Here is a 15,323-nt window from a genome sequence, read left to right on the forward strand (position 1 = left end):
GTTTAGCAATTATGCTGTAGTCTAAATGCTTCAAAGGGCCTACTTTGTGCATCAGGCAAATGACTCAGTGTATCTAGTTTCTCGTAATGTCCTAATTCATTTAAAATTGTGCTTTTAGCTGTTGTTCCCTTAAAATAGATCATAATAGAATCTTCAGAGCTAAAGATATGAGCTGTGAAACTGTGTTCTAAATTAGGTGAGAAGATGCCCTTTGAGCAGGACCAAAATTAGGATTAGGGGCCATTCTTCATGCAATCTGTCTTATCAGACAAATGGCCTGAGGTGGTAGAGAACTCAGGGGGACCCAGAAACTGAAAGGAGGCCAAAGTACCTAGAACAGTGAGGTGGGAAGAGTGTGGAAGGAGTGAAATTAGGGGTAGAGGGACCATGTGGAACTTGTGGGCATGTGGAGAATTTTATATTTTATCCTAAGAGTAAAGGGGAGACAATAGAGGATTTTATGCAAATAAGCGACATGATCTAAGTTTCGTTTTTAAAAGATCAATATGCCTGTTTGTAGAAAATGAATGAGAAGGGGGAGGGTAGGCAAGAAAGGATGAAGGTATCGATTATGATTGTTGGAATTGACAATGTAAGAAAGTTTGGACAAAGCTGATGGTGGAAGCAATAGAAGGAAGTGGACTAATTTAAGAAATATTTTAATTGTTGCAAAATCAACTAGACTTTAGAAAGGAATAAATGTTAAGGATGAAAAATTAGAAGCCTGATATTTCTGATGTGAAGATCTGGATAAATGGTGACAACATTCTTTGGATTGGAAATATTGGAAGAAGGAGGAACTGTCACAAGTTAGATTTTAGGCACAATGAATTTGAACTGCCTTTGAGATACACAAATGTATATACATCACTGGACACATGTAACTGGAGGTCAGAATGAAGCCCTGGGCCAGAACTGTGACTTAGAGAGTCCATGGTTTATGAAGCCTTGAGTAGATTGGAACAAGGGGAGTTTAGGACCTATCCTTGAGGAATTCAAGCAAAGAAACTTCAAATGAAATGATCCTTCTTAAAGGAACAAAATCACAAGAGATCTGTAAAATAATAAAACTCAGCATTTAAAAAACTCAGATCATTGCATCCAGTCCCAACACTTAATGGCAAGTAGATGGGAAATTAATGGAAACAGTGAGAGACTTTATTTGGGGGGGGGGAGGGGCTCCAAAATCACTGCAGATGGTGACTACAGCCATGAAATTAAAAGAAGTTTGTTCCTTGGAAGAAAAGCTATGACCAACCTAGACAGCATATTAAAAAGCAGAGACATTACTTTGCCAACAAAGGTTTGTCTAGTCAAAGCTATGGTTTTTCCAGTAGTCATGTATGGATGTGAAAGTTGGACTATAAAGAAAGCTGAGTGCCGAAGAATTGATGTTTTTGAACTGTGGTGTTGGAGAAGACTCTTGAGAGTCCCTTGGACTGCAAGGAGATCAAGCCAGTTAATCCTGAAGGAAATCAGTCCTGAATATTCATTGGAAGGGCTGATGCTGAAACTGAAACTCCAACACTTTGGCCACCTAATGCAAAGAACTGACTCATTTGAAAAGACCCTAGTGCTGAGAAAGATTGAAGGCAGGAGGAGAAGGGAATGACAGAGGATGAGATGGTTAGATGGCATCACCAACTCGATGGACATGAGTTTGAGCAAGCCCCGGGAGTTGGTGATGGACAGGGAAGCCTGGCGTGATGCAGTTCATGGGGTTGCAAAGAGTCAGACATGACTGACTGAACTGTACTGATCAGCAACAAATGGAAGTTTTAAGAATCCCTACAAGCCAGGAAGCAGATAGGGGTGGAAAACCTGTGAAAGAGAAAAGGAACCAGGGTAAACCAGGTAATTGGGCTTTTTCCAGAGGCAGTCTAATAGGAGTTCCAAGTTAAGTCAATATACACAAAGAGGAGGCATGATTCAGGAGCAACCAATGACCACATGTTCACCAAGGAACTTTGGTTTGGACTCTTCATCTGTTTGGGCTGCCTTTTTTGGTAAAAAAATAAGGCTGCAATCTAGTCTGTAAAGAGAACCTAAGAATGGACTCTATAATAGATAGTAAGACCCCCACAGCAGGCAAAGAGAGACAACAAGCAAAAATGGAAGCTCCACCAAGAGGAAAATACATCATTGCATTTTACTCCCTGAGGAGCCTTGTCTACAGTGCCAGCTATGTCTGGGAGTGGAGTCCTGCAGTTGCTCTGCAGACAGATTGACTACATAGATGCCACTTACCCCAGACCTGTTGTTTGCTGTTTAGTCACTAAGCTGTGTCCAACTCTTGCAACCCTGTGGAATGCAGCCTGCCAGGCTCCTCTGTCCATGAGATTTCCCAGGCATTCCTTTCTCCAGGGGATCTTCTCCACCCAGACATCAAATCTGCAACTCCTGCATTTGCAGGCAGATTCTTACAGAGGACCTACAAGGGAGCAATCTCTCAGTGGAATGAGCCTGTAAGATTTCAGAGAAACCCCAAGTACTAGCTTTCTAAGTTAACCAATATACTCTTCATTCATAAATATGAACAGATAACCTAGGATCATTAAGAATTTCAGGAAAGCCAGGCAAATGGAAGAGAAGAGCCAAGATGAACAAATAGAACAACTCCAGGAAAAAATACATAATTTAGGGAAACTTAAAGAACTTAATGTTCAGGAACTTTCTCTGAACATTGAGTAACAAAATGGGAAATAAAGAGAAAATCTTGGCAATAGAGATAAAGAGGGCCAGTACATGACTAATACAAGTTTCAAAGGAAGGGGAAAAATTTTAAAATGGTAGAACATTTTTATCAGAAGAAAGATACAAGTCTCTTAAATGAATGGGCTCTCCATGTGTGGATTAAGATGAATTTTTAAAACTACTCATATCTAGTTACATCCTGGAGAAATTTCAGATTTTGTTAAAGAAGAAAATTCTAAAACCTTTCAGAAGAAAATAAAAATTAAACAAAGAGATGAAAATCTGATTTATCAGAGGAAGCTGAAAGTCAAGAGACAAAGGTTTTCAAGCTTGTAAAGGAAAATGATTTTGAATCTAGAATTCAAACAATCAAAAAAGTTTGAGAATAAAGTAAAGACATTTTCCAATATGAAACAACTCAGGAATTCTATTTCTGGACTTATTGTATGAAAAAGTTATTCAAGGGAGTATTTTAGCACAATGCAAAATGAATTGAAGAAAGGAGATAGCTTGGCATTCAAGAAACATGGGCAGCTGAATAAGACCCAGAAGAGGGAGGAGGAAGCCCTTCAGAAAGTAAAGGTGTGGATAATTTGCTTCCAAAATTCTAGTGCATGCCTGCTAAGTCATTTTAGTCATGTCTGACTCTTTGTGACCCCATGGATTGTAGGCCACCAGGCTCCTCTGTCCATGGGATTCTCCAGGTAAGAATACTAGAGTGGGTTGCCACACTCTTCTCCAGGGGATCTTCCCAATCCAGGGATTGAACCTAAGTCTCTTATGTCTCCTGCACTGACAGGCAGGTTCTTCACCACTAGCGCCACCCTGGGAAGCAAAAGTTTTAGTAGTAAAAGATTATATTGCCTTCATTATGTAGTCAAATATGCCACTTGGTTCTTTGGGCATACTATTTACACAATTGTAATGTTGTAAATTCTTTGGCATTGCCTTTCTTTGGGATTGGAATGAAAACTGACCTTTTCCAGTCCTGTGGCCACTGTTGAGTGTTGCCAACAAAGGTCCATCTAGTCAAGGCTATGGTTTTTCCAGTGGTCATGTATGGATGTGAGAGTTGGACTGTGAAGAAGGCTGAGCACCGAAGAATTGATGCTTTTGAACTGTGGTGTCGGAGAAGACTCTTGTGAGTCCCTTGGACTGCAAGGAGATCCAACCAATCCATTCTAAAGGAGATCAGCCCTGGGTGTTCTTTGGAAGGAATGATGCTAAAGCTGAAACTCCAGTACTTTGGCCACCTCATGTGAAGAATTGACTCGCTGGAAAAGACTCTGATGCTGGGAGGGATTGGGGGCAGGAGGAGAAGGGGACAACCCAGGATGAGATGGCTGGATGGCATCACCGACTCGATATGTGAGTCTGAGTGAACTCTCGGAGTTGGTGATGGACAGGGAGGCCTGGCGTGCTGTGATTCACGGGGTCGCAAAGAGTCAGACACGACTGAGCAACTGAACTGAACTGAACTGAATGTTGTAAATTACAGCATGGCTATGTTGTAAATGCTGATTTTTTAGGTAAATTATGAGAGTTTTATTTTACAGAATAGATGACATTATCATGAATCTTAACATTGTAGAAGTATTTCATGAGCTGAAACAATTAGGAGTGTGGAGAAAGCAATTAGGACTATAGAAAGAAGTATGTTAATTTCCTTATATTTCCTAAGTGTCAGTTTAGAGTTGATAAAACCAAGTCAGAGAGGTTTTAGTGAATAGTTTAAATTTAGAATGACTTACTTTAAATGAAGAAGTAAAAACAGTAACTGTCATTAGTGATTGCTATTGGGAAGTGAAACTGATACTGCGTGATACTGTGGGATGTTGAGACAAGTTTTGTACTCATTTAATACAAGTTTCCACTTTTTCTTTTAATTGTATGCTTCTCTCTGGTGCTTCAAAGATTTCTCTCTTTATCTTTGATGTTATATACTTACACTACTTTTTATTAATGAAAATATTCATTTTTCTTCCTCCTGCTGGAAGTACTGTGTGGTTTTTTTGAATCCTGAGAACTACTCTCTTTCTTTAGTTCTCAACAATTCTTTGTCCTTTTTGTCTCTCATCTCACAATTCTTTCATATTAGAATAACTATTCAGACATGTTTAACTTTTTACTTCTGTTTTTCTTCCACATGTCTCTTAACTTCATATTTTTCTTTCTTTCTTTGTGATATAATTTGAGTGATTTCCATCAATCTATCTTCCAGTTTCATTACTCTCCCTCCAGCTGAGTTTTTTTTAATATGATTATATATTTTATTTTTAGAATTCTTTTTGTCTTTTTCTCGAACCAGTCTGATCTTCTATTGTGTTCATAATCTGTTGATGTTATTTCTTATTTCAAATCTTTTATTACTTTTTATTATATGAATGTTATAGTCCATTTTATTTTTTCTTTTATCATAAAGTCCGTTTTCAATTACTTTGCAGTTTGTAGTCACTCAGGTGTGAATTATTATTACTTCTTGTGCCCTCTGACTCTCCTAGTGAGTTTCAGTTTCCATACGTGATTTGCAACTTTTGAAATCATCTTAATCAAGGGTTGTCCTCCACAGATGGGCTGCTGCAGCACTGGATTTATGGAGTCGTTCTTATTTGCCAGGGAATTTATGGATTCCATGCATACTGGAGCAATTTTTATGTTAGTTTTTCTGCTCAGGATTTCCTTATGAAATGGTAGTGTATGTTTCAGAACCAAACCTTCCAAGAGTGATAGTATTTTTCCCAATATATTGATTCAATAAGAATTGAATGAAACTGATGGTAAACATTTCAGAATATTAACATTAATGGATTCATAGCAATTTTTTTTGCACAGTAGTAGTCTACCCCTTTTCACTTAACTGAGGAAAATGAGGTTAAAAAAAGTTAAATGTGCTGAGATCCAGTGAATTAAAGGCAGAGCAAAGTCTAAAAGCTCGATCGCTTTCTTGTTAAAATGCATTTCAACTTTGCATAGAGGCTGACTGAGGCTGATTCAAAAATAAACTTGTACTTACTTTTGTTACTGTTCTTAACTTTGGTTTCATGATCCAAGTGCCTGAAAAGTGGCGTCCTGAGCCTGACGCTACCTTGTGTTGCATGTTATTAAGTATTTTGATGGTGTTAATTCTTTCATGCCCGATTAACAGATTAAAGCAAAATTAACACAGTCATTTTCTGTGTTACTGTTGGTGGAGACACTGTCAGATTCTACCTTGGCAGATCTTTCTTTATCAACAGTTTACCATTGTCACCCATTTAAGTAATACAATTTGCTAACAAATACCTAAAGTTTCTTGAAGACTGCTACCATGTCTTAAGATTTATTTTTTTCTTCCTACAGTGACTATTAAAGCCCCTGCCATTGAAAAAACATTCTATAAATACCAGCTAATTTGGCAATTTATTAAGAATTTTTCTTTTTCTCTTTCATTTTCTTTCTTTCTTTCTTTTTTTTTTTTTTTTGGTATTGGGTAATGGAAACTTTGGAGACATACTTTGTGAATTTTTCAGGAATTTATTTACTTTTCATGTTTTTACAGAGAACATACACGAGTAGGTGGTTTGGATTTATTTATCTAATTTAAAGAAATTTATAATGACTTATCTTGCGTTCTGTTTGCAGAACAGAGTGTTCTGAACATAACACCAAGTAGAAGAGCCTCAAGCTGAAGGTACAGTATCTTGTTTACACTGAAGGAGCTTGTGTGTGGACAAGAAAGCGCTGACAGCTCAAATGGACCCCATGGAACTGAGCAATGTCAACATCGAGCCTGATGATGAGAGCATCAGTGGAGAGAGTATTCAAGACAGCTACACCGGGATGGGGAATTTAGAAAAGGCAGCAATGAGCAGGTATGGGGTTAAAATGATGGGGCTCCATGGAAAAACGAGAGGCTTATGGACATGGAAAACAAAACTTTTGTTGGGGAGAACTGAGTTTATCACCTATTTGAGAGATAACAATGATGTTGATGTTAACACATCAACTCTCTGATCCTGAAGTACACATTGTTATATCATATTGTATGTCAGTCCTTTGTATCATCGCTTCTCGGGCTTTTGGCTAAGATCAAGTGTAGTCCTTTGTATGATTACTTTAAAATTGCAGTTACAGTGTTCTTGTTCCTATTAATAATATATAATAATTTAAATTATAATTAACATACCACTTCTCTTACCTGTTGGGTTATTCTCTCAGGTTCCTTTTCTGACTGCTCTGTTAAGTGTTTCTACATCTCCAGAGTTCTGCTGAGATTCTTCTCTGGCTAAAAATGTCCTTTGAGCAAGTTTATTCACAATCATCATGGCTTCACCCACTGAACATATGCCATATTTCAGCCTGTTAAACTTCTCAACTGAATTTCAGATCATCATATCCAACTGTTTACTATACATCTCTACTGGATGACTCATGCGTCTGAATTGCCTCCTTGATTAAGTTACACTTGTGATGTCTAATATTGAACTCTTGTCATCCTCTTCAAAATTTTCCCTTCTTCTAGCAATTTCATCTTGGTGAAAGCCATCAGCATCATTCAGCAACTCAATCAAAGGGCCTTTGGTATCAACTTTGACTCATCCCTTCTGCCGAACTGCATGTACAATGTTTAACTATATCCAGTTGTTTCTACCTCATTAATGTTTCAGATCCACCCACTTGTCTATATCCAGTCTATTGCCATCTTGCTTTTGTCCCTCATCATCTGTCACTCATCCACTAGAACAGCCGTGATTAGTCCCCATCTTACTGTTTACTCACTTCCAACTAGCCCTCCGTATTCCTTGCAAAAGTAATCTTTTACAATTTCAAATTGACTCATGTCCTATCCTAAGGTAAACCCTTTGAGTGCTTCCTCAGTAGCTATGAGAGAAAGATTATACTACACATTGCTTGGCATATGAAGCCTTTCATGATCCAGCCCTCACCTAGCTCTCCTCTTCATCCCTTGCCCTGTTTATGTGCTGTTTTCTAGCCTTGCTGAGCCACTCAAAACTCGTGTTCCTGCATTCACTCTGCTCTGTCTGCCTGGAATGCCCTGATTTAAGTATTACCCACTCACCTTCCCCCTTTTTCTCTACTGGCTGCACTCTCTCTTCAAGACTCAGCTCAATATCAGGTCTCCCATGAAGCCATCCTCCAGTTAGAAGTGATCACCTACTTTGTGCACCTTCTCCCTACCCAGATGTTTGTGATGCCAGTACACCAGGTTAATGGCACTGCCTGGAACAGAGTAGCTGCACAACTGTTACTGATAAGTTTAGTAACTTCTTACAAAATACTATATAACACAAATTATTCATGATTTAAGATATTCAGAAGTGAATTTTTTATTAAATCTAGGTCTGGAGTAGAGAATATTATCCTCAAATCAGGATATCTTATTGCATTCACAACACCCAGGAAGGGTGTCAGGAGGAAGTGCTCTTCTTCCTCCAGGAAGCCAGCCCAGTAAACATTAGTGTTGTTGGATAAGAGAGGCCATGGAGATGTCAACATGACTCTTTGTGGGTTGGGTGACTCTTTTTTTTTTTAGCATAATATATTTTAAAATTTTTAATTAGAGGGTATTTTACAAGATCATGGTTGTTTCTGCCATACATCAATATGAATCAGCCCTGGGTATACATATGTCCCCTTCCTCTTGAAATCCTTCCCACCTTCCTCCCCGTCCCATCCCTCTGGGTTGTCACAGAACACCCGCTTGGGTTCCCTGTGTCACACAGCAAATCCCCACTGGCCATCTGTTTCATATATGGTAACATATAGGTTTCAGTGATACTCTCTCCATTCATCTCACACTCTCTTTCCTGCACTGTGTCCAAAACTCTGCTCTTTATGTCCGTGTCTCCTTTGCTGTCTAACAAGTAGGCTCATCAGTATTATCTTTCTAAATCCCATATGTGCATGCATACTAAGTCACTTCAGTCGTGTCTGCCTCTTTGTGACCCTATGGACTATAACCTACCAGGCTCCTCTGTTCGTGGGATTCTCCAGGCAGGAATACTGGAGTGGGTTGCTGTGCCCTCCTCCAGGGGATCCTCTTGACCCAGAGATCAAACCCAGGTCTCCTGTGTCTCCTGCATTGGGAGGCGGGTTCTTTACCACTAGTACCACATGGGAAGCCCAGATTCCATATATATGTATGTTCATGTACAATATTTGTCTTTCTCTTTCTGACTTACTCTTGAGGAGGCACAACATGGTAGAACCAGGGCTTTGGAATCAGCAGAGGAGTCATCTGACTTTGGAGAAGATATTTATCTTCTTTGAGCTTCAGTGGAAAATGCAAAATGGCAAACCAACACCTACTTTGCTGAGGATTAAATGAGTGCCTTTGAGATAGATGATACTCAGTCAACTCTTGTTTTTTTCCACTCCATTTCATTACTCAGGAAATTGATCAAATCCAAGGGCTCTTTTGTTTCTGAGAAAGGTGCATACAGATATGAGCCTTGTGGAAGTGGCAGAGCTGAAGGGGACAGGGTCCTAAGAAGAGTCCTACAGAATCATTAGATTTGGTCCTTTGAAAGCCAGCATGAAAAGAGCAAGAATGCTTTTGTCAGCTTCAGGCAGTGTGTTCTGGAACACTTACAAGGACTTAGCTTGTAAGTCCTGACTCTAGTGGGTCATTATTTTGCAATTTTATGATCATTTTTAAAAGATGGGTTTGTTTATATTTGGTTTGATCTCTTAAATATAAATTTTGGGAAAATTCAACATAATGCATTTATTTGGAATCATTATACTTATGTTTTCAATATATGCTAGGCTTGATATTAAATCACTGAAGATGCTGGGGACATTTCTCATATATTTTATACAATCTTGACGTGTTTTATGACTACAATTCATCTCATACCAAAATAAGAACATGCAAATGCCTCAAAAGAGAAAGTCTATTTACTTTTACATTTAAAACTTTAAAATTACTCATAGGCTAAAGGATTCTAGCTTATTGATTAAGGTTAAAAAGAAAATGTTGTATATTCCAGAGTTTAAATCTAGATGACACCTTTATTTTTATTATCATTAGGCCCATTTGGGGCTCTGTTTCATCTTATCTTTTCTGTTTTCAACTATGAACATTATGTACCAGTCTCCACATAGCAAGTATATTAACTACAGACTATTAAAATAAAGCACAAAAGGGAGGAAGGAGTACAGAGATGGAGGAAGACAGCCTCTGAGGGCATTATTCTTCCTTCAAGAGATAGGAGAAAAATGACAGGAAATATTCCTAACTTGTACACCACGTGGTTCAAGAAAAGCCACTTCCCGGGTTTTAGAAAAGTGCATGAAACTTTGTGATTTTGTCTTCGTGATCTATCTAGTTCTATCTGCACTTTATATTGTTCTCTGTTCTCAAAAAGTAGCCTCTTTGTCCCTCTTTCTCATAAGATATTTTCAGGCTTAACTTCTAAGAAATAATTTGCACAGATCTATAATAATTATTTTACCTTTTTTATTTCTAAGGGTTACTTTAAAAAAACTCCAATTATTTTATCTTACTCTCTCATGCAAGAAATGCCTTAAAGTTGCAATTCATCTAATAATGAAGCACTTTTAAAAAAGCATGCATATTTGAGCATTTCCTATCATCGAAGGCCTATGTGACATTTTCCAGTTTCAAAATGCAGTGGTGGCAGCTGAACTCATTAGTCAAACGTTCAGAAACGTGACTGGTACTAGCTTCGTATCCTCAAATCTTCCTGTCCTCACATCCTTCATATCTCTGGCATACAGCTTCAGCTGCCAGCCAGTGCTGCCATGGGATGTGCAGCCTCCAGCCTGCACCAAGTAGCCCACTACCGCAGTGCTTAGTGGATTTGCGCCGCTGGGTCTCTTCAGTCGTGCCTGACTCTTTGCGGCCCTATAGACTATAGCCCGCCAGTCTCCTCAGTCCTTGGGATTCTCCCGACAAGAATAGTGAAGTCGCCATGCCCTTTTCCAGGGGATCTTCCCGACCCACACCTCCTGCGTTGCAGGCAGATTCTTTACTGACGGAGCCGCCAGGGAAGCCCTGATCTCTGTGGATAGTGATGTCTCAAAGTCCTGCTCTTTAATCCTGCATCTTACAGCCCTCTCAACTCTTCTGCTGACTCATTGGGTTTCTTTAAAAGGTCTTCTTAGTTTCATTCATTAATTGTCAAACACAACCAAGTACACTTTCAGAGTAATTAAAATACACATTCTTGCACACAACTAAACATAGCACAGAGCTAAACATAGCCCCAAATGGGCCTAATGATAATAAAAATAAAGGTGTCATCTAGATTTAAACTCTGGAATATACATTGAACTCCTTTTCAGCAAGAGATATGCATATTAAATGTGGAATCAAAAAAGAGGAAAATGCCAGCTAAGGGATCTGTCTAGGGTTGCATGGAGCTGTAGGAGACCCTAGACTTAGGGTCTGGTGGGGCTGGACATGTTGTCTTACTCTTCTGAGCCATAGTTGCTTCATATCAGACATGGAAGTTTCCCTTATGAGGACATTTGAGCACCAAGAGAGATGAGATCACAGTACCAAATCACTTAATAAATACTTTTTGAATTAATAAGATCCTGTGGTCATGGTGTATGAACAGTTGAGAAAACGCAGTCACTGCTCTGTTCCCTTTCTTTGGGAGAGCTTGAAATGGCAAAAATTAGCTCTAATTCTTCTATTTTTTGCATAGTCAATGTGGGAGAAAAAACGTGGCTTTAAAAAGATTTCAACCAAAAAATATTTTCTTCCTTCAGACCTTTCTCCCTCCCTCCCAAAGTATGCTCATAAATAAGGCTCAGTCCTTTCGTCTGGAAAGAACACTAGTATGAAGAGGAGAAGAGGAAAATAAAAGCTTTCGGTGTCTTGTTTTCCCCCCCCCGATTCAGTGCTTAGATCACCTGACACATAAACATAAATCAGAGCATTCACTAGCTGTTTGTACTGTCTTTTCCTTTGTGTGTATGTTCAGTCAGTTTACTAATGAAGATGCTGAGAGTCAGAAATTCCTGACAAATGGATTTTTGGGGAAAAAGAAGTTGGCAGATTATGACGATGAACATGTAAGTGATTCTCTGCTTTCTGGCAGTAAACAGGACTTGAGGATGTCTGATCTACCTGGGTCTCTGCAGGAAAGCAATGTGACTGAAATTTTCCAAGCCTTGATCAGCACATTCTCTGTTTATTCAGGCCCTTACTGGAATAAGGGCTTGTTTTTCCTGTTCGCCATATGGCTGCATAAATCATTTATGAAATTTATTTGTTTTTTGGAGAAATCATTCTAACTCAAATGTGATCTGCAGTCGTACATGCTTTCCTTTCTATTACTCAACCTGCACTTTTTATTTTTCCTGAGACCTCTGCTGAAATCAAGTACCACATTCCACTGAGAATTACATGCTTTTACTGAAGTTGAGTCATGGTTTTATTTGCTGTGATTTTACTTTAATCTTCAATTTTTGGTGGTAGTCTCTTCCAAAAAAGATGATATAGGATAAGAATAATCCAAAAAAGGCTCATCCTTTGGTAGGTGTTTGCTTATCATGCATCCCGTTTTCTTCAAGCATCCTGGGACCACCTCCTTTGGAATGTCTTCATTCAACCTGAGTAATGCCATCATGGGCAGTGGAATCCTGGGCCTGTCCTACGCCATGGCCAACACAGGGATCATACTTTTCATGTAAGTGCCTGGACGTATCTATTTGATTACTAGGTCTTGGGGATACAGACATGAGGTGAAAAAATGATTACTCAGTTTAAAGCCTGGGCATACCTTGTGCTCTTTCAATTAACAAAATTTGATCTTTGTGAATAAGAATCATCTGAGAAAGTATTAGCATATTCTCTCTCTTTTTGAAACAAAACAGCAATGAGAAATAATCAGAGCAGTCTAATCTTGGTACTTGTTCAACCAGCCATCTCTATTCAAATGGCAGAAAGTTTATATGTTTGAGCCCCCTTCCCCCAAAGTGCTAGAACAGCCCTATCAGTCCAAAGTTATTCATCATAAAGTAATTTGGTGTTTAATAGTTTAAAAGATCTTTTCCAGTAGCAAATCTGACTTTATCACACTCAGGGAAAACATGCCTTCCCAAACCGGACCTGCAGGGTCCTGTGTGCCTCGAGCCCATCTCAAGTCCCATCATCTGTTGCTCTATATGCCAGATACAATGGGCACAGTGTCTGCTCCCCATCCCTTGAAGGTGCCATTCCCTCTTATCACAGGGCCTTTGCACATGATCTTGGAACCTTCTTCCCTTTCCTCCACATCTAGTTAACTCCCCATAACTCAGCTCAGCCACACCTCAGTTATGCCTTCCACAGTGTTAGTATTTTAGCGCAGTTGTTTGATTCATTTGTTTAATGGCTCTCTCCCTGGCTAGACTATCATCTCCAAAGTGTTAATTAAGCCTTTGGAGATGGCTCAGTCCTGTTTTTTTTCACCTCATGTCTGTATCCCCAAGACCTAGTAACAATGCTTGGCTTGGGGAATTTTTGCAGAGTGGCCAAAGTTTCTTCCTAAACCAATGCGCTTTATCCTAACTTGGTCAAATGCTGCCTGGTGGCAGCAGCATCACAGAGCCGACCTGGAGGGTGAGACCACTTTGTGACAGACAGCCGCAGACATTTGTGCATTACGTGCAGCCTGATATTTTCAAAGACACAGTTGGCAGCAGTGAAATACTTCACAAGAATAAAGTTAGTCAGGCATCAGTGTGAATGTAGATCACAATCCCTAGTGCAATGTTGGAGTCTTAAATAACTGTCTAAGAATGTAACATTTATATTATAAATACATGCTATTTATGTTCCAAACATCACATATGATTAGGTAACCACATAGCTATTTGAGGGCTAAGGATCAGGCTGGACTATAAATACTGATATTGTGTCAGTGCTTTGATTGAACTGTTAGATTATAGTTTTTAGCTGAATGGGTTTTTATGTCAACTTTACCTTTCTAAGCCGTGTTTGAAATAAAGTAGTTCAAAAAAATTCTCAGATTCTTAAGGGCTAGAGGTTTAGTCATATATGTAGTTGTATACTTTTGTAAAATACTCTGTCTTTGAAACAAACAGACTGCCTTCTCTGTACTAATTACACATACCATTAAAATTAATAAGGAAATTTTCATAGATCACTGATGAATAGAAGTAAGAGATACTTTCTCTAATTCTAGAGCCACAAATCATCTTCATGAGAGGAGAATATTCCACTTTTAAAACTGAAAGCCTCATTTTAGGCCTGTAAACATTTAACAGATTAATTTGGCCAAAGCAATTAAATCATTAGAGATCATGAGATGTGTTTTGTGTATCCAAGTAGCCCAAAATGGATTCAGCAATCTCCCTTAATTCCCAACAAGTGACACAGGATTTCATTGGTGTTTACTTTTAGCATTTTCTGCCAAAGCAAGTATATGTTTAGAATATAGAGTATTATCATTATTTTTCCAGGGAATAGAATTATATAATCTGAATTGCATAATTCTTAAAGACAGCTCAATTCATAAGCTGTATGGAACAACATATGAATAAGACATTGATTAGACAGTTCTGGTGAACATATTTTGTGATAAATAAGAGCACAATAGAGCTAGAATTGTTAGGACATTTGTACCTCATTGTCTAAATCTATGTTTGCAAACTTAACTTCCCCAGGAATTACCAAAGAATTAGATCAGTTGTGGGGAGAATGTTTAGCGTGCTCTCATCATAGGAAACAGACAAAGAATAAGATTTTTTTTTCAGTTTCAGATGACTATTATTCCTTAATTTATTATATAATTGCTTCTATCTACACTCTCTTTTTGCTGTTCAGTTCTTATTTTTGGAAAGCACTGATCACTGAATACATAAAGAAACCATATATGCCTGTGGACACGTGGAGGGCCCTGAATCAGAAACGATTCTTTTCTGAGTACAACAAAGATTTCCCTGCAGCCTAGACGTATCTTTTTCTGTTTCTTCTATTATACCGACGTTTGCCAGACCTCTGGTTCACACCTCTGATCACTCTCCTATAATGCGCAGACAGTAGTAATGGAACTCAGAGTTTGCTTTGGCGTCTCTGTTTCTAGATTTTAGATGGATGTTTAGTCAGGTCATTGAATAGCCCTCCAAGTATAAATATTCATGAGAATATCATGCAAATATGATATACATATACCTATGCCCCTTATACTGAGTAAGTAGATATAGTATTTGCTAATTTTGCTGTACCTTTAGCATCTAAATTTTAAACTAGATTCTACGACTGGTAGTAGTAACACACTAAAAAAGGTGTGTTAGGGACTTCCAGTAGTACGTTTTGGCCCATAAAATAAAGCCAATCCAGTTCTGAAGCATTAAAGAGTATTTGTGACATTCTGAAAAAGAATGTTTCAGCTTCCCCAAATCCACATACTCTTGGAAAGTTAATGATTGAAAAGACCAGTGTAATAACATATTGTAACATCATGTATTATTATGTCTCATTTTTTACAGAAATCTTATTGTCTCCTTTCTATTCCCTTCACAGAATCATGCTGCTTGCCGTGGCAGTCCTCTCTCTTTATTCAGTTCATCTTTTATTAAAGACTGCCAAAGAAGGAGGTATGCTACACCTTAGACACCAGACATGCCATTTTGATTCTGGTTAAAGG

At 38.5% G+C, this 15,323-nt stretch overlaps 1 protein-coding gene across 2 annotated transcripts in view; it reads left to right on the top strand.

The window, feature by feature from the left end:
* The window catches only part of SLC38A4 (solute carrier family 38 member 4), a 78,852-nt gene that overhangs the window by 38,645 nt on the left and 24,884 nt on the right, over positions 1–15,323 (top strand). For both annotated transcript variants that reach the window (XM_005680049.3, XM_013963846.2), the window contains exons 2-5: positions 6,316–6,545; positions 11,652–11,742; positions 12,244–12,359; positions 15,200–15,273. In XM_005680049.3, coding sequence (XP_005680106.1) covers positions 6,427–6,545; positions 11,652–11,742; positions 12,244–12,359; positions 15,200–15,273 — 400 coding nt within the window. In that variant the 5' untranslated portion in view covers positions 6,316–6,426. The remainder of the gene's footprint in view (positions 1–6,315; positions 6,546–11,651; positions 11,743–12,243; positions 12,360–15,199; positions 15,274–15,323) is intronic.

Source organism: Capra hircus, chromosome 5, assembly GCF_001704415.2.
Source record: "Capra hircus breed San Clemente chromosome 5, ASM170441v1, whole genome shotgun sequence".
In the NCBI taxonomy this organism is placed as follows: domain Eukaryota; kingdom Metazoa; phylum Chordata; class Mammalia; order Artiodactyla; family Bovidae; genus Capra; species Capra hircus.